The sequence below is a fragment of the Sylvia atricapilla genome, chromosome Z (genome assembly GCF_009819655.1).
Source record: "Sylvia atricapilla isolate bSylAtr1 chromosome Z, bSylAtr1.pri, whole genome shotgun sequence".
NCBI classification, from domain to species: Eukaryota; Metazoa; Chordata; class Aves; order Passeriformes; family Sylviidae; genus Sylvia; species Sylvia atricapilla.
In genome coordinates, this window is record NC_089174.1 from 42237538 (window position 1) to 42256798 (window position 19261).

Genomic DNA, 19261 nt, shown 5'->3' on the forward strand with positions numbered 1-19261 from the left:
ATTGCACCTGCCAGTCTCACGTGGCATCTTCTGAAGCAGTACCCACAATATCTCTCCTCTTTTGATTTTCATTGACACTTACTTCTTTTCAGATCTTCCTGAAAGTGGCTGATGATAGCGGTGTGGATGCAGAAACCTCAGGTGGGTACAGTTGTCCCCTACAGAAGTGATGTGTGCCAAGGTGTGACAGACCCTGACTGAAACTGAACTGATGCACTTCCACCCTAGCATTTTTAATGACCTGAAATAGCTGGGTTTATTGTATTGAATACCTGCTTTTATGTGCTGTAAAGGTCAATTGACTCAGTTGGTAGCATATTTATTTTGTAACAGTGAAGAGTTTCTAGTGTTGGAGTATATTGCGTATTACTTGACTGACACTGTGGTCTGCTATGACACATCAGACCACAGTAGGGTCCAAATTACTTTCTCTGAGAGCAGATTACTGCACTGAGTGCTCATAACAGCAAATTGCAGCTGTAGTCACGTGACTGCATATGACTCTCATGTGGCAAGTGAGTTTTATTACAATGAGAGCAGCCTGCTGTTGTTCTGGGGAAAAAAAAAGGCATCAAGTGCACTAGAAGTAGTTTCTGGGATATCACACAAAGTATGGTGCATAAAACATGACCCATTGCAGAATGACATTCTTGGTTTTGCTTTTACCTGCACTGAAATCACTCCAGATTAGCTCTTCAGTTTGCAAATGGAAAACATGTAAAATGGAAATTATATTTATTTGGTTTTTATGGGGCTAGCTGGAGATTAACTGAAGCAGTTCAGCTAACAATAACTGCACTATTTTTTAGATGGTACATTGCCAGCCAGAAGGAACAGACGTGTGTTTGGAGACAGACAGAGCTGCCTTCGTCCATTTACAGAAGATGATGCATTTGATCCTAATGATTCAGACATAGATCCAGGTACTGCTAGACTTCAAGCCTATTCTCTTCCTATGGATGCTCTTTCATATTATAAGTACTGCAGATCTGAAGGCTGAGACTGCCAAAGGAGTGGTGATATGTTTGCCTATAGGAATTGTGGACAGTGCAGGATACACAGCCAGCTCAATCCTCCCCCCAAAGCTCAGAGTTAAGAGGGAAAATACATTCATGTGAATTTCTGTTGTTATTGCTGCTGACTGTGCTCTTTTCTTTTTTTGGTGTGTGGGAGTGGCTGCAACAGCTATTACCCTGTGATAGCCTCAGCACAGAGAGCATCCCTGAATTTTTGAATGAGGGTCATTTCTTCTTGCTAGCAGAATCCAGAGAGACAGATCTTCTCAGTGGCATGGATGGGAAAGGCTCCTACCAGATGAAGGGCTGGAAGCTCACCCAGCAGCAGTTCATGGCTCTGTTGTGGAAGAGGATGCTCATTGCCAAGAGAAGCCGGAAGGGCTTTTTTGCCCAGGTGAGAGCCTCCAACATGAGCAGACTCCCTCAGCTGGGACATGTCTGGACCGTGTATTGTAGTCTTGAGTTTGGTGGGCTAAAAACCTCAGAGGAATGCAGATAACCAAAATTAGCCTTTACTGCATATGTGGGCAGAAGGAGGCCTGTGCAAGTGAAAGGAGTTGCATGATAAACCATGTGTTTACAGTATTCTTGAGCAGCAGAATGCATTTTTGCCCTTGAGAACGGCATTTGCAAGCTAAATCCTCTGCATTTGAAGTGAATTCCCTGACTGAATGCCAAGACAGATCTTGCATTAGTGTCTAGCACTGCTTTGGTGTAAACAGCAAAGGTATTCCTGGGAAACTTTGAAAAAGTTCTGATCCGATAAGAGATTCATATGTAACTCCTGATGCCTCTGGAAACATTTGCTTTAAAAAAGGACTTGTTTTTTCCTTGCAATTTCAGATTGTGCTGCCAGCTGTCTTTGTATGTATTGCTCTCATGTTCAGTCTGATTGTTCCTCCTTTTGGGAAGTATCCCAGCCTGGAGTTACAACCCTGGATGTATGATGAGCAGTACACTTTTATTAGGTATGTTTTGTGTGGCCTATAAATGATCTTCTTTTCAGACTTGAGTTAGTGAGTTCCTTATCAGGTTGTTTTGGGTTTCATGCTTATCTCAGACACATATTTTTAAAAAGAGTCTTGGTGTTTTCTTCTTTGACCTTGAATGCCAGCTCTGAGTACAGGCAAGGCCATATCCATTTCTGAATGGTGCTATGACTCTCCAGATACTGTGTAGAAAGACTTGGAATGTGTGTGTGCTCTTAGGCCGAGCATTCTCCAAGGGCAAATCCCCACCCACATCCTTTCACTATGCTCTTAGCCTTGCTCTGTTGCTTCTTTTGCTGTTTGCTTGTTACCACACTGAGTGATAGTGTTTTCCTGCTGTTCCCATAGTAACGATGCTCCAGAAGATGCAGGCACTCACAAGCTTTTGGACGCCCTTCTTGATAAGCCAGGGTTTGGGACACGCTGTATGCAGGGACATTCCATCCCGTAAGTAGAACTCTGGTCTGGGAACAGGAACCACACCCATGGTAGCTCTAGGTGAGTTTAGGAAATTACAGTAATACGTAGCCAGAGCAGGATTTAAGCCAAATGAGTTGGAATTACATTAAGTTGTTCTGCTCAGAACCTTTTAAAAAGTTTCCAGATCTCAGTCTGGTGAGGAAGTGAGGTTTGAGTGCAAGTCCTTGCTGACAGAGATGGAAAGAAGAGAGCAAATCACTGAAATTACTGTTCAGTCCTGAGCATGATACAGGACCTATATATGTTGCTGTCTGTTGTTGACTGTAACTATTCCCACTCCATAGTCCTTTGTTTCCAGCTGCATTAGAAACCTGAGTTAGCACCCCACAAACACCAGCAGGAGTGGAGAGCCAGACAGCATTTGTGTTGTTTCCCAGCTCTGCCAGCTGACTTGATGCATGGCCTTGGGAGAGTCATTGAAGGTCTAGTCTGTGAATGTAGAAGAGCTATACACTCCAAGAGTCCAAGATGGTGTGTCTAGAAGCCCTGCAGCTCATGTTCACAGGATGGTGGGGAGGGAGGCAAGGTGTCTGATATACTGGCCAGTGGTGGAAAGTAAGCTGCATTCTTTATAACAGGTGTGAAAGCTGAGCTTTTCCACCAATGAGCCATGAGGGAAAAAGCTTCCCACTGCAGCCTTGGGGAAGAGCAGTGTTTTGATGCCCCAAAGGCAGAAATATCCAAGGAGTCATCCTAGAAGATTGTCTGCTGTAATTGTAAAATCACAGCTTATCTCAAGTTGGAAGAGACGCATGAGAATCATTGAGTCCAACTATCTGCTCCTTGGAAGACTTCTTCCAATTAAAACATGTGACTGGGAGCATTCTCTGGGTGCTTCCTGAACTCTGGACAGTGTTGCCTGCTGGTACTGACTGAAATAAAGCATTTAATTATAATGAAAAGAAGGGAGTGTCTGGCACTACTCAGTGCCAGCCTCAGTTTCTTCAGCAGTGGGATCTGTTAAAAGCTGCAGAGTCTGATCTGTTGCTCTGAGCAGTTTCTCTCAGGAGGTCAAGCTCTTTTGAGAAACACACTGCCTCTTCTGGGGACTGTGGAGTTTGATCTTTAAAGGTCTTATAAGTAAAGGCCATCATGTTTGTCTTAAAAACTGGTTTTTTTTCTTGCCTCTTCCCAAACATAGAGACACTCCTTGCACTGTGGGGCAGAAGGAATGGACCACTGCTTCAGTCCCAGAGTCAGTCCTGGACATCTTCCTGAAAGGCAACTGGAGCATGGAGAATCCTTCCCCATCTTGTGAGTGCAGCAGTGAGAAGATCAAGAAGATGCTGCCTGTGTGCCCTGCTGGTGCAGGTGGCCTGCCACCCCCACAGGTAGGAGGGAGCTCAGTGGTACTGCAGTGAGGAATACTCATGAGGAGCAGGGTGGCTGGGTGTGGTTCTTGCATGCAGCATTGCTCAAGATTTATTTCACTCAGCACCTGTGTTTTCTGACGGGCACTTTTCTGTGTTTTCACTGGTGATGCCAGCGTGAGCAAGACACAACTGACATCCTCCAGAATCTGACAGGCCGCAATATATCGGACTACCTGGTGAAGACCTACGCACAGATAATTGGGAAAAGGTACCTGTTGAGCACTCCCTCTTCCCTCCCTGACAAACACTGCTTGTTCTTTGGGTGATGCACAGATCAGGCAAATAAGCCCGAGGAGCCAAAACTCTTCAGTAGTGAGCTGAATCTACTCGGACCCTCAGACAGCCCAGATCCTCTGCTCAAGTGGGGTCTCTTTGTTAGTGACCCTGTGTGCTGACCCTTGTAGGTAGACTGTCGGGGAAGCCTAGGGATTACACTGAAGAGGAGTGGTGGGAGCTATAACAGATGTGAGAGGCTGTTTCCCCGGTCGTGTGCCTGCAGCTTTGTTAAGTCTGTCTCCTCTGGCTCCATGTACTATATATCAACTCTTTTTTCTCTCTGCAGTTTAAAGAATAAAATCTGGGTGAATGAGTTCAGGTGAGTTACTTCCTTTTCCTTTGCTCGTGTGTGTCCACTAAACCTTGAGCATAGTATTTAGAAGAACACGTCCAACCTGTTTTGCAGTTTCTGTTAGAGGACTTTTAACTGCCAGGTGTTGGAGGAAGTTGTTTAAGGATAAACTGAGACAACCCCAGAGCACTGGACAGCATGTCTGCCTTATGCAGAGAGCAGTCTTGAAAAGATTTGCATGACTAGTGTGCTGGTGCTATTCTTCCAAGCAAGGGCAGCAGGGAGATGTCCTGCTTTGTCTGCAGCAGAGAATACCTGCCTTTATTAAATGCTGAGCAACGGTAATATAAGTATTTAACCCCAGAAGCAAAGAGTAGAAGACTAAATGGCTAAGCAACCATGTAGGAGAATAAAAGCTACCTGTTCATGTAAGAGTGGAGATACTAGCCTTGGGTGTACTGTGGGAAGAGGAGACATTTGGAGAGGGATGAGGAGTGGCATTTTCTGGAGGTCAGTTAATAGTCATGTCTTAGCATCACTTTCTATCTATCTGAACTTTCAGGTATGGTGGCTTTTCCTTGGGAGCCAGCAGTTCCCTTGTCCTTCCTCCAAGCCATGAAGTCACTGATGCCATTAAACAGGTGAAGAAAATCTTGGAGCTGGCACAGGTGAGCAGTTGTCCCCCAAAAGCCCAGGATGCACCAATACTGAGTCTTTTCACTTGGGAGATGACTTGGAAGTCATAAAATGAGGAGCATGTGTATGTTAGCTGTGTCCACTGACTTCTCCACACTACCTCTGAGCTGGGATCTCCCAGGCTGTTTTCTGGGAATAGCAGAAGGCTTGAAGACACACTCAGCTAAAGCTTACCCAGTCCACATTGCTGATATGGGTTCTGCCCAACACCAGTTGCAAGCCAGTGGAGATTGCAGATATCTGACTGTTTTGTGGCGGGACAGGGTGGGCTGTTGTGGGAATTTAAAAGTGGTCGTTGCCATTTCAAAATCTCAGTTGAACCTCACTGTGCTGAGTCTGCCCTGGCTCAGAAGAGAATTTGGGCCATGGTTTTCCTCTCATACTGCCAGCCTGTGGGCTGCAATGTCTCTGAAGGTTGCACGCAACTTCATTTTACTGGGAAGAAAACAGGCGTAAGACTGACACTTTTTACTGGTGGGACTACAGCAAGGAAAGGGTGAAGGGAAGCCACAGTTACTCAGCCTTCTTATCACCTCCAATTTGGTGGGTAGAGGATGTTGAATTGGCAGAAAGTTGTCAGAGCTGTGAAAAACATTGTGTAGTCTCTGCTAGACCCCAGGGCACAAATAAAGGTGTTCTTAGAGAGGAAGTAACTGTCTCTTTGCTATTTGCAGGGGAGTTCTGGGGATCGATTTCTCAACAGTTTATCAAGTTTCATGAAAGGCCTGGATACAAAGAACAATGTGAAGGTAAATTAACCAATCCTTATTTCTGTACCTGCTGTTTGAAGGTCCGGTGACTTGGAGTCACAGCAGTTTGTCTTGGAAAACTGTGTAGACCAGAGTTCTCTCTCTTGCTGTTGGAGTAAATGTAGCTTGTAGTTTTATGTGGGTTTACTCAAAATCTGTTTCTCCTGTGGAGTCTAGACCTGAATGCCAAAAGGAGTTCAGTGCTAGATCAGTGATAGCTTCCAGCAGCTTCTTCTGCTTATTGATTAAACTGTGTGTTCTGCCCCTCTGCAAGCTAGCTGAAAGGATGTGGGAAGAAATATGCTCCCAACCAAGGAAAGAATGTTCTGCAGGGCTTAGGAAGCTTTTGGGTAGCTGATGTACCTAGTGCCTTTCTGATGCTGACGTGGTGTCTTGTAGGTGTGGTTTAACAACAAGGGCTGGCATGCCATTGCATCCTTCCTGAATGTGATCAACAATGCCATCCTTCGGGCCAACCTCCAGCAGGGTGAAAACCCCAGTGCTTATGGGATCACTGCCTTCAATCACCCACTTAACCTCACCAAGCAGCAGCTCTCTGAAGTAGCTCTGTAAGTTGTGACATGAATATGGACGGGTTTGGGCTCATTGCTCCTGACTGGTGTCTTGGGTTTCAATACTGGAGACAAGCAATATGGGTGGTTTTACAGTCACTGGTGGACAGTCAGTGGTTTCTGCCATTTGGGCTCTTAACATGTGGGCCTTATTCTCTCTGGTCTGGGCACGTGGCAACCTGTGCTGCTGAGAACTTGTTGAACAGCACTGCTGTACAAACTTTGTCTTTGAGTCCCTGGAAGCTGCAGTTTGTAAGAACCAGTCCTTATCAGGAATCAGGACTTCTGCAACTCTAGGAAATTCCTCTCAGCCACCTTCAGAAAGGTGTCTCACCATGAATATGGTCATTCCTTTGTCCCTACCATTTGACTAGGAACCGCTAATAGGTCCTGTTGAGTTTTGCCCACTGTCTCAAGCTGGGGGGCACACATGGGTTTGACTTCACTGGGGCATTGGCTAGCCCACTCCCATTAAGATCAGTGTCAGAACTCACTGTGTGAGCATATATATCCTTCAATCCATAAAACAGTGGCAGATACTTCTGGACTTTGAAATACCACCAAAAAAAAAAAAAAGACAAAAAAAACCAACCCTAGAAAATGGATTATATGAGAAACAAAATGGCAGTAATAAGGAAAGCAGAAAGCAGTAAAGCAGTCTGTTATGCTAAAGTTATTAACCAGTCTCCAGGTTGTGGTGCTGTGCTTGAGATGCCAACAGACTGTGTATGTTCGCTTTGCTATATGGCTGGAGAGGAACTGTGCAGTTAAGAGAAGCTTGCAATGTAATCCTTCATTCAGGATTCTGAGTATAAGGACAGAATAAGGACAACAGAAAAAGTAGTTTCTGCCCTGCATGAGCTGCCTCATTTCATCTCAAAGGAGCCAGTACCAGCATACAAGCAATTTGCTTTTTTCCTCTTTTTTTTATCCAGGATGACGACCTCTGTGGATGTCCTCGTATCCATCTGTGTGATCTTTGCCATGTCCTTTGTTCCTGCCAGCTTTGTGGTTTTCCTAATTCAGGAACGTGTCAGCAAGGCTAAACATTTGCAGTTCATCAGTGGTGTGAAGCCTGTGATCTACTGGCTGGCCAACTTTGTGTGGGATATGGTAAGGACTTAGGCTGGGCTGAATTATCCTCCATTCTGTTTTTCCAGAGTGTCTTGAAGTGCCCAGTGCAGTTTGGGCCAGTGGGCACCACATTTTTCAGTGAATAATAACTGTGACTATGACTTTGGTTTTTACTGTCATGGGGTAGTGGTTCATCTCAGTGGGTCAAGGAATACAACAGAGGATGGAAGAACAACCATAAGCTCAGTCATTAGCATTTATTATATCACTCTAAAATACTTGCCCAAAACCATTTGTTTGTGTAGCCCTCTGTGCTGCTCTGTCCAAAGCAGGTTTTCTCAACTTGTGGTGTCTGAAACCTCTAAGAGTCTACTGACTGCTTCTAGAGAGCAAGAAGTGTAAATTCATGTGTACTGTATTACAGTTCACATGTGACACTTTTGAGAGTGTTCCATTGAAAACAGCTTTGGGAACACTGAACAGTTTTGAAAACTATTGGATTAGAGCAGAAAAACACCTCTCCTTTTTTTGTCATCTGTAAAGAAATCTAAAGTCATGTTTTTCACCTTCCAGTGCAACTACATTGTTCCAGCCACACTAGTTGTCATCATCTTCATCTGCTTCCAACAGAAGTCCTATGTATCCTCCTCCAACTTACCTGTGTTGGCTCTCCTTCTGTTTCTCTATGGGTAAGGGATTTCTCATCAGAGGATGACTGGGAAGGCTCTTGGACTTGGAAGGTTCTTACCTGATGTTGCTGCCTTTTCTCTCACCAGGTGGTCCATCACCCCTCTTATGTATCCAGCCTCCTTTGTGTTCAAAATCCCTAGCACGGCATATGTTGTGCTGACCAGTGTGAATCTCTTCATTGGCATCAATGGCAGTGTGGCCACCTTCGTCCTGGAGCTCTTCACCAACAATGTATGTTTTTCCAGAGGCTCCTCACAGTCTTGTGCTGCTACAATCTAGTTCAGTGTTGTTTCTATGTTCCCTTTAGCAGCCAGACCTCCAGAAAAGCCAGGCCCTGGCCTGCATGCATTAGCTTCAGCAGCAGTTTAAACAGGGTTCTGGTGGAAATGGATTAAAGCCCCCCTTTAGGAAAAAAGCTCACAGAGTAGTTAAGGTGGGGAAGGAGCTCCTGAGATTGTCTAGTCCAACCTCTGAGCAGGATCAGCTACAGCAGTGTATTGGGTTTGCATGGCCTGTTTTTTTGTAGTGGGGGACCAAGGTAAAACCGCCACAAGCAGGATGCTCAGGGCCATTAGATTTTAGCATTTCCAGGGAGAGATTCCACAGTCTCTCTGGACAACTTTTTCCACTTTTCAGTCATTCTTAGGGTAAAACAAAACAAAAAAAAAAAAAATTTTTTTCCTCATTTGAAATGGAATTTCTTGTATGTCCTTAATGAAGGGCATTTTCCATCTATGAATGCCATTTAATCACCCAACCATTTAGTTGCCCTGAGTTTTGCCTCCTACTGTAGATACCTTTCTAGCTATGCTGGGGAACTTAAGACACTTCAGTTTTTCAACACCAGATGCCTCCTGGAGAAAGTACAAGTTCTTCTCAGGCTTGAAGATGAAACAAGATGTCTTAGCAAGCACTGTTTGACCCACAGTGGTGTTCTTCTGGGAGGAGGCTCAGGAGACACCATGGGAGTTATTTGTTGATTGTACTTCTTCCTGTGGGCATAATGACGGAGTCCTTGATGATGGTTCCTTCTGTTACAAAGCCTGTTCTAGCTCAGTAAAAATGAGTACATGCTCAGAGATGAGTACCTGGGAGAACAGAAACTCAGGGTACTATCAGTTCTCAATCCATGGGATTGAAGCCAGCTGGACAACAAAGGAAAAGCATTAGAGCTTCCAGTATGGGATCGGAAGGAACTCCCTACAGCCACTGACATAACCAGTATGTGCCAAGTCCAGCTTCCCTGTGTCCTCAGCCAGTCACTTTTTAGGTATCATTGTTTGCAGACACTACCTTTTAGACCGTGTTTGGAAAAAACTTTTTATTGCAGTTTGCTTGTGTTAATGGCATCTTGAGCAACACAACAACACTCACTGTCCAGAGGAGCCATGGCTGTGGCTCTTGGGAGAACATTTCTAATCCTTGGATTTTTATGGGGTTGCAGTGTTGGGGAAGGGAAGGAGGGGTCAGTGACAACATGGATCACTCTTGGGAGGTGGTGGCTGCATTCTGCTCAGATGGCTCACTGGCACTTGATTTTTTTCTTAACAGAAGCTGAAAGACATCAATGACATCCTGAAGTCTGTCTTCCTCATCTTCCCTCACTTCTGCCTGGGCCGGGGACTCATTGACATGGTGAAAAACCAGGCTATGGCTGATGCTCTGGAGAGATTTGGTAAGTGAAACTGTGTATCAGAGAGACCATGACATGCCTGAAAGGAACAGAGAAATCTAGAATCTGCTCTAGATGAGCTCCTCTAACTTTTCAGGTACTGAAAGTGCACAATTTGCAGCACAGACCTGGTCAAACATGGCAAGTCATCAGCCTTCCACTCGAAGTTGTTAATAGAAACTAGTAGATAAATCCGAAGAGTTTTGAGATAAGAGCATTAAATAAAAATGCATAAAGACAACTGTATGGAGATTATTAGGCCTAGTGTAAGGAGTGGCTGAGGTTCTGGAAAGCTGGGTGTCTATTTTTTTGGCATGTGGATGCCAGGTCTGAGTCATAGTCTCTCTGTGCTTCACTAACCTTTTGGAAAGGTCGGCTAGCTCTTTGGCAGACTGAATTTTTTGGGCCTAGGTCCCAGCTTTGCTAGAGTAAAAAATGTGCATGCAGCCACAGCTGGTCCTTTGTGTGGTCTAACCCTTCCCTACTGCAACTGGCTGATGACCAGCTGTCCCAGTGCCCAACTTGGTGAGCCCTGCATGAAGAAATGCTAGCCAGCTCCCCTCGCTCTGGAAAAGTGATTGTGCTTTTAATCTCATTTTGGCAGGAGAGAATCGTTTTGTGTCCCCTCTGTCATGGGAGCTGGTGGGAAGGAACCTCTTTGCCATGGCAGTAGAAGGCGTTGTGTTTTTTCTCATCACAGTGCTCATCCAGTACAGGTTCTTCATCAAACCCAGGTAGGTTGTCCTCTCTACTGCACTGCTGCAGGCAGGTGAAGTTTTCATTGGTGTTGCCTATGAAATGAGGAGAATATTACCTATGAACGCCCTGTGATTTTCTGCTAAGGCTTTATCATGTTGTGTTCTTCAGGCCTGTCTATGCCAAGCTGCCTCCTGTGAATGATGAAGATGAGGATGTAACCAGAGAGAGGCAGAGGATAATTAGTGGAGGAGGACAGAGTGACATTTTGGAAATCAAGGAGCTAACCAAGGTGACAGAACTTCTGAATTTGTATTAGTTGACATAAAACTAACACAGTCCACTGTGCCTTATCAGAGGAATTCAGTGGGGTCAAAAACTGGATCGAGTTGGGAGTATTGAATATGGTACAACTCTAATTAGAATTCTTTGATATTGTCCTTCTTATTCTTTTTCTCTTATTGTTTCAGATTTACAGAATGAAGAGAAAGCCAGCAGTTGATAGGATCTGTGTTGGAATCCCCCCTGGAGAGGTAAGCATATTTGTTAAAAGCGTTGTTTTGCTATTACCGCAGAATTTAGGAGCTGCGAGACAGCACAGGGTAGAGTAAGTTCAGAACCAGATGAATGTTCAAATTGTACAAAAGCAAAGTAGAAACTGAAGCAGCTTCTGGTTCTCTGTGTCTCTGCCTTTGAAGAAGATACTTAACTCTCAGTGTCTGGGACCAGAAACCAAATACCAAGGTTTGGCACAGATGAGCTGTGGTGACAGTGTGTGAAGGTGACACCACAGTTAATTCATCTTCCCAGCCTAAAGGTTTATACTTAAAATAAAAGCCCAGAAGGTTTTTTTTCTGAGAATGGACTTATGAGTCCCTCTAGCTGTCCTGAGGGTCAAGTTTGCTTCTTCCCATCTTGTCAGTGCTGAAAATGATGCAGCTGGATCCTGTTCTCAAATACACTGTGCTCATTTATATCCCCAGTGCTTTGGACTGCTGGGAGTAAACGGTGCTGGCAAGTCATCCACTTTTAAGATGCTAACTGGTGATACAGATGTGACGGGAGGAGAAGCTTTCCTCAAAGGAAACAGGTGAAGGACAATGCAACTTTTCTCTGCTTTCTCCTCCAGTTTTAACAGCTTTTTTCCCACATCAAAACTATCTTCCACAATTCCTGGCATCTGCTTCAGCCCTTGTTTGGGCTTGGTAAAGTATATGAGTGACTTAAGAAAGTCAGTTTAGTGTGGTAGTCATTTCTGTGTAACAGCTCTTCCACATTTAGGTGTCATTAAAAAAAAAAAAAAAAAAAGGGAAAAGGGAGAGAGATAAAAAGTAACTTGATCAAGCAAGATGGACTACTAGGATCCTGCATTTTTATTAGTTCAGTGATTCCAGAAACACAGTTTCACACTGTTTTCATATCTTGAGTAGCAGCATATGCTCATGAAACCCTAACAAAGTTTTTTTCTTTCACAGTATCTTGTCCAACATCCAAGAAGTCCATCAGAACATGGGCTACTGCCCACAGTTTGATGCTGTTAATGAACTGCTGACAGGGCGAGAGCACTTGGAGTTCTTTGCACTCCTGAGAGGAGTTCCAGAGAAAGAAGTCTGCAAGGTAAATGAAAAACCATAGGACCCACCCCAGTGACCAATTTGCTAGTTCTTGCTTGCATGCAGCCTCCTTGCAAGTCATGTAATGCCATGATGTGAAGCTGTTGGAGATACTGTATGGCGAAATCTGCCCCTCTTTTCTTCAGGGCAATCTAAGACTTGCCCTGTTTTTTCAGTGTTGCCTGGAAAAAACTTACTAACTAAATGGAACGGCAGATCATTTGGGTCCTATGTTCTCATAGTGAATGCTCTTCTTCACTGAACAACTTTAATAATTTAACGGCTATGGAACTGCAGGTCATGCAGAACCTCACTTGCTGTCAAGTGTTAATTCTTTAAAGTCCCCAGAAACAAACACTCTGCAGCTTAGCAGAAGCCTTGTGCTGAATTTTAAAAGCTTTCCAGTTGATGATGGTGCAGAGTGCTGCTATTTCAGCATTCAAGAGTGAGGTTACAATAACAGTCTTGAGACAATTGATGCCAGTACCATGCAGCACCCTTCTCAGCTCTGTTTCCTGCAATTAGCAGTTTTTACTGTACGAGACCTGAGTGCTCTAGATAGGTAATACAATAGGATATGTCCAAGCAGCTTGAGTCTTTCTGTGAGGGTGGAAACTGCAATCTCCTTCTATGATTGCTGCCAGGTTCTTCCATGTGATGCTCCCACCAGCTCCATGTAAAAAGGGACCCAGTTCTGGGTGTGATTTGAATAGTGGCTGGATCTCTTCCCCATAACACACTTTAGTCTGCAGAGCAACAATGCCTGCCTATTGGCACCGTTACTGAACAACAAACCAGATTCCAGCTCCCCTAAGGGTAAGATGCACTATGGTGTGAGTGCTGTGGGTCAGCAGTGTCCATGTCCCTGCTGTAAGCCTGCAGTAATAGGAAAGCCCCTGAAGCTAGTGCAGCTAAGAGGACTTAACTGTTGGTTAATGTGGCTCAGCTGATGGTGAACACATGCCCACTGGCTGATAAGCTGCAGCCATTTGATTTTTCAGTCCTCCTGGAGACAGGGTTACAAAAATCATGATCCAGAGGTGCTTCGAAACTCATATCCATGCCACATGAGATCCTTAGATGAATGTGTCTTCTGAAAACTGCTTTTGAAGACAAAGCTTGTAAGAAGGATCTTTGTGCAGATGTTGCTATGCTTGATTGAAGGTGGTGGTGTACTGTCTGTCTTAGGTTGGCGAGTGGGCAATTCGGAAACTGGGTCTTGTGAAATATGGAGAAAAATATGCTGGGAATTACAGTGGAGGGAACAGACGCAAGCTTTCCACAGCCATTGCCCTCATTGGAGGGCCACCTGTGGTGTTCCTGGTGAGTCTGCAACCTTTGCCTACCAATATTTTTTTGAAAAACAGGTTGAAATGAAGACTAATTAAAAATCTGGTGCATAAATTGCGTTCTCATTTTAGAAAATGAATCAAACTTGCTTATTTTCAATGTTTCCATAATCAGAAATGAACAGGTCATTTCAAAGATGAGGTATTTGTCAGTGGAATGTAGCAGCATAATCTGTTTTTTGTTTATATTTTGCAGGATGAGCCAACAACAGGGATGGATCCCAAAGCACGTCGCTTCTTGTGGAACTGTGCTCTAAGTGTAATCAAGGAGGGGAGATCAGTGGTGCTCACATCTCACAGGTAAGCAGCAGCCCACTTGTGTCATACCTTGGCTTTTACATCTGCCAGGACGGGACGCTGAGCTCAGCCTTTCTGCTCTGCCCTTCAATGCTGTTTGCAGTATTAATGAAGTTATTTCTGCCTGCAGCATGGAAGAATGTGAAGCCCTGTGCACTCGAATGGCGATAATGGTCAATGGGCGATTCAGGTGTCTGGGCAGTGTCCAGCACCTAAAAAACAGGTAGGTGTTTTATTTTTGCTTACATCACAGGGTTTGCATTTTTAGAGAGGTACAGTTAGGCTTAGTTCCTCATACAGCATTTCCATTGCTATTCTGACTATAGCAAATGCTGTTAGATTTTTAGCCTGCTTGTATTTCAGAAGCACTTAACTCTTATACTGACATTTTTGTTGGTAGGTTTGGAGATGGTTACACCATAGTGGTGAGAATTGCAGGGGCAAACCCAGACCTCAAGCCTGTTGAGGAGTTCTTTGGGCATGCCTTCCCTGGAAGTGTCCTAAAGGAAAAACATCGGAATATGCTGCAATACCAACTTCCCTCTTCACCATCCTCCCTGGCCAAAATATTCAGTATTCTCTCCCAGAACAAGAAGAGACTCCACATAGAAGACTACTCCGTTTCTCAGACCACACTTGACCAAGTAAGTTTTTAGTAGCTTGGATGCCAAAAGCTTCTTTTGTGGAGGTAGGAGTACATCTACCAATTTAATTGACCTTTCTTGTAAGGCCATTTAAACAAAGTAGTGTACTGAATCCCAGGACTGTTTCAGGATGTCCAGTGCTTAAAATGCCATGAATTAATGAAATTCTACGGTGGTGTGTGACATGGCCTTTATTTCTTGTAGGTTTTTGTAAATTTTGCTAAGGACCAAAGTGACGACGACCATACAAAGGACCTGTCATTGCACAAAAACCAGACTGTGGTAGACATTGCAATCCTTAACTCCTTCCTGCAAGATGAGAAGGTAAAAGAAAGTTGTGTGTGAGCCAGTTTTGTCAAAGAAATGATGAGCAGAATGCAAACTTCCTTTTCCTGGGATAGGATATTCCCAAAGAAGCTAGAGGAAAAGCAACTGGACACTCTACTGATAACCATTCAATGCAATGCAATTCAATGCAATGAAAACAATTCCTTTACAGGGGCAGTGCCTCATGGAGTCGTCTTGTACTGTTCTCCAGTGAAAGACTTGAACTTAGCTCATTACAGGATAACTCTGAAGCTGTGGTAAAGCACCCACTAGATGCTGTGGGCTTTCAACCATACTCTGTCTTGTTCTGTACAGTATGTTTTTATTAGGGTTGCTAAAATAATTCATTGAGGAATCATGGCCAGTGGTTATTTACAGATATTTTAGACATGCATGTTTTAGTCTTTAGGACATTCATGTCAAGAGTTGGAATGTGCTGGTGCTATATCCATTGCTGGCAATGAATGCACCAAATCAGTCAGTGGCAAGAAAAGTCACCACCAGTGTTGTAGCCCTAAGTTGTGAAAACTTACCTGACCATCTGACTTTCTCTAGGCTGGTGTAGGTCAGTGATGACAAGGCTGAGGCCACAAAGCAGTACTGTGCAGGTGGGATGGCAAGAGACAGGCCATTATAACCACACATCTTCATCAGTAAGTGGTGATATGCTGAACTGTGAACCCTCCAAATGCATGATTATCCCACCAGCATCACAATCAACAACATAACTCTGACTAGATATTTGTGCAGTTAAGTACTTTCCTGCTCCTCTGAGGTACTATTGCAGCTGCATGAATGTCTAGTAGAAAGAAGTGGGTGAGAAGCAGACATAGGGTTTGGACCACAGCAGCAAACTCAATAGTTGTACAAGCTGCTAATGCCAAGAGCAAATTCTAAATCATGAACTGTCACTCGGATTTGTAATATCTGCTCTTTAAACCCCTGCTTTGCACCAGAAAGGTACCCATCATCTGGAATTACTGCTTAGCACAAGCATGTTGCTGTTTCTGGCTTTGCCAGATAAAACTAGAAACAAGATGTAGATTTTTTTTTTTAAACAGTATTATTTATGACTTTAAATAGGTAAGTAGAATAATTAGGGATTGAAAATGCTTTGTTGATCTTTGTAGCCACCGTATTTCTTTACATTATGCCTGTAATGCTATGCTCTCTTTCTACCCATGTGGTACATAGCTGCATTCATGATCTGACCATGTTCCAGATTCTAGCAATCAGCTGCTATCTGCAAACAACTGCAAGTTGTTCACCTGAATTTTCCTGTTTGGAAACTGGTATAACCTTAATGTGTAAGTTTCTGCTTCTGTTGTGCAGTGTAGTTTCAGTCATTAAGTGATCCCTAACTGGAGAATACACCCTTATTATACATGTGACAAACAACTGTTTCAGTAAAAATCCTCCTGGGAAAAAAGAGAGTTTGAGATAATAGTGCTACAGTTCATCAGTCAAGTTTTCAAGTTTTACAAAGCCAGACTAATATAAAGAGGGGAAATTATATAGTAAGAATAACTGATTTTTGTTCACATTGTACAACGGTCATGGGAGAGTATGCTTTTTGGGCCCCTCTGTATTGCTTTTACGTTTGAAAATTGGTTCAGTAATGTGGTTTGAAGACAAGTGCAGTTCCTGAGCTGTTCCCGTATGCCTTGCCTCTGCCTTAAATACCCACACAGGTTCTGCACTAGTTTCAATGCTACTCCATGAATCAGTCATGGACCATTTTCTTCTGTGAATGACCATAGCAGCCCAGCAAAGGCTGAAAAGGCTGGCATGAGCCTGAAGAAGATTGGTTACATATTTCCAAATATACTTGGTAACACTGACCAACTCAATGTTTTTAAAACACAGTTAAAACAAATTCCTTCACCCTCTGCGTCCTGCCTTGAGGTAAAGTAAGAGCCTAGTATAGGCTCTGCTGAAGTGCCTTTTTCATACTTTTTTTTTTTACATCTGTATAATTAACTGCTAAGGGGATTGAGAAAAGGAGTGTAAAGGGGATTGGTATACCTCACTTAAAACATGCTTTGTTTTTACCTTTATGACATCATCACTCTATGGGGATGAGTTACAGGGTGATGAACATACCAGACTTCCAGGTGCAGAAACAGCAGAGCTACAGCCATGACTCCAGGATAGGATGCAAGTATGTTGCAGTATCATGGAAACAACTAGCATATACTGGAGGCTTGCCACTGCTCAAAGTCACTCTTACGAATCAGCATTACATCACTAAAGTGAAGGGCTAATGTTTTGCACTGCACCAAACTAGTGCATGGAGAGCTAGAACGAGTTCTAGGAGGATTTAGAATGGGTCCTGAAAGGGCTGTGGTTTGCTCTTGGTAACTGCTCATTTAAATTATTCATGTATCAGGAAACAGCAGTTACATAGTAATACTTTCCTTAGCCCACAAAAAGAGTCTTGATTTCTACTGCCCTATGACTGTCATGCTTACAGGGTCTGCTATCTGTGACAAAATGTTGCAGTAAATGTGGATATTAACCAGACTACTTCACAGCTCTGATCTGCATTGTTTGTACTGAACAGACAGAATAATGCAATACTTGCATGAAGATTTGTCATGGAATACATTCAGACAGCCACTAATTTTTACTCATTCAAGTATGTGTTTGGGAAAAATCACTCTAGAGTCACACACATTATATGAACCACTCTTGGTAATGAAACTACACTGAGGTGTTAACTTATTTTAAACTTCAGTACTATTGACATGTTGCCTTCCTCTTTGTAGTACTTTTGTATTTCAGGAAGGAGTTGTTATATTTTACCCATGGTTAAACAACTATTTTTGTGCTTATCTTTCCCTCCTGAATTATAGTTGGTCCTTCGTTCCAAGCACTTTATGCTATCTGTAATGGGATCTATTTTTGCACTGGAATATCTGTTAACTTTGCAAAAATCTAGAGAGATTTCACGACTGAAATTTCTAATTTAAACCCTTAAAAATGGACATTTTCATTAAAAGCAAACAAAAAGTATATATATTTGTATTTGCTAATATCTGTTATGTGAAGTATTAAAAGGCACGCTAATTGCCTTGTATTAAGTAAAAAATAAAGCTGTTATAGAGCCATTGGTCTTCACAAGTGTAATTTTTGCATTTGTTATTTCAGGGAGCACTGCTAGCAGCTTTTGTTTTGCCTGGTTTTATTTTGTTGTGAACTCTGATGCATGAGATTTCAATAGCTCTAAGAACCAGTACAGAGTAGCTATACTATTTTCAGGTAAATGAGGAAATGCAAGATATAATGGTAAGTGCTACATTAAACTTCTGAAGTTAGTAAATAAAAAGGTCTCTACCAAGTGATTGGTTAACTGTCAAATCCAGCTGCAAAGCATAAACTTCTCTGGATGTTTAAATCACAACTCAAGTACCTGCCTCTGAATTTTTATTAGAGATGTGAGTTGCTGATTGCTCCTTCTTGCTAAAACGCCCTATACGCTCCGTTCATTTTGAACAGCAATTTACAAATAAAAGCAGAATAATGGTGTGATTGCTTAAGGATAAATTGATCCTAAAATCTTGTTTGCTACTGCCTTATAGTATCACTGTCAACCAAGTTCCAATATCTAACCAATTCATGAAGTTACACTGATGAGGAAAATTCATCCTGATATAAGAAGCCAATTAAAATTTCAAAGAATCACAGGACATGCTGAGCTGGAATGGACCATAAAGGATCATCAGGTCCCATTCCTGGCCCTGCACAGCAGCATCCCCAAGTGTCACACCATATGTCTGAGAGCATTGTCCAAATACTTCTTGAATTCTCTCTGGTGTGGTGCTCACTTCCCTGGAGAGCCTGTGCCCAACCACCCTCCGAGGGAAGAACTTTTTTTCTAATACCCAGCCTAAACCTCCCCTGACACAACTTCAGGCCATTCCCCCAGGTCCTGTCACTGGGTGCCAAAGAAGAGAGATCAGTGCCTGTCCCTCCTCTTTTCCTCAGGAGGAGGTTGTAACTGCAATGAGGTCTTCCCTCCATCTCCTCCAGGCTGAATAAACCAAGGCACCTCAGATGCTCCTCATTCAGCATCCCTTATGAGTTCTTCACCATCTTTGTTGACCCTCTCTAATGGCTTAGTATCTTTTTTTACATTGTAATGATGCCTTAAGATTTTAGCTTTCGTATTTTTCATATATTTGTAATCCTGCAATTTTTTAGTTTATAACTCTAAACTTAATCTAGAGTGTAAGGTATTGTTTTTCCATTTTGGTCAGACAAAACAACTCCTCTCCAGGCCTGGGAATCGAGGACACCTTACTATCTCAGGCCCTGAGAAATGTAAACAAAAGCAAGTGGCTGGGGAGCAAACTTAGGTAAATGACTTCATTACCTGGAACTTTAATTGGAAGATTAACCCCCAATCTGCAAATGGAACAAACTTATAAAACTACGAAAGCCCATTGTCCATTTT

General features: G+C 43.1%; 1 protein-coding gene across 3 annotated transcripts in view; it reads left to right on the forward strand.

The window, feature by feature from the left end:
* The window catches only part of ABCA1 (ATP binding cassette subfamily A member 1), a 92937-nt gene extending 75022 nt beyond the window's left edge, over nucleotides 1-17915 (forward strand). For 2 of the 3 annotated variants that reach the window (XM_066338738.1, XM_066338737.1), the window contains 25 exons: nucleotides 93-141; nucleotides 810-923; nucleotides 1259-1410; nucleotides 1860-1984; nucleotides 2354-2452; nucleotides 3627-3816; nucleotides 3972-4066; nucleotides 4421-4453; nucleotides 4989-5094; nucleotides 5797-5871; nucleotides 6271-6440; nucleotides 7379-7556; nucleotides 8091-8206; nucleotides 8294-8438; nucleotides 9759-9882; nucleotides 10484-10613; nucleotides 10747-10867; nucleotides 11046-11108; nucleotides 11559-11665; nucleotides 12051-12192; nucleotides 13377-13511; nucleotides 13734-13837; nucleotides 13965-14057; nucleotides 14235-14478; nucleotides 14683-17915. In XM_066338738.1, the coding sequence (XP_066194835.1) occupies nucleotides 93-141; nucleotides 810-923; nucleotides 1259-1410; nucleotides 1860-1984; nucleotides 2354-2452; nucleotides 3627-3816; nucleotides 3972-4066; nucleotides 4421-4453; nucleotides 4989-5094; nucleotides 5797-5871; nucleotides 6271-6440; nucleotides 7379-7556; nucleotides 8091-8206; nucleotides 8294-8438; nucleotides 9759-9882; nucleotides 10484-10613; nucleotides 10747-10867; nucleotides 11046-11108; nucleotides 11559-11665; nucleotides 12051-12192; nucleotides 13377-13511; nucleotides 13734-13837; nucleotides 13965-14057; nucleotides 14235-14478; nucleotides 14683-14823 (3051 nt within the window). In that variant the 3' untranslated portion in view covers nucleotides 14824-17915. The remainder of the gene's footprint in view (nucleotides 1-92; nucleotides 142-809; nucleotides 924-1258; nucleotides 1411-1859; nucleotides 1985-2353; nucleotides 2453-3626; nucleotides 3817-3971; nucleotides 4067-4420; nucleotides 4454-4988; nucleotides 5095-5796; nucleotides 5872-6270; nucleotides 6441-7378; nucleotides 7557-8090; nucleotides 8207-8293; nucleotides 8439-9758; nucleotides 9883-10483; nucleotides 10614-10746; nucleotides 10868-11045; nucleotides 11109-11558; nucleotides 11666-12050; nucleotides 12193-13376; nucleotides 13512-13733; nucleotides 13838-13964; nucleotides 14058-14234; nucleotides 14479-14682) is intronic. The other variant, XM_066338739.1, reaches the window with a different exon arrangement.
* The last annotated feature ends 1346 nt before the right edge of the window (nucleotides 17916-19261 follow it).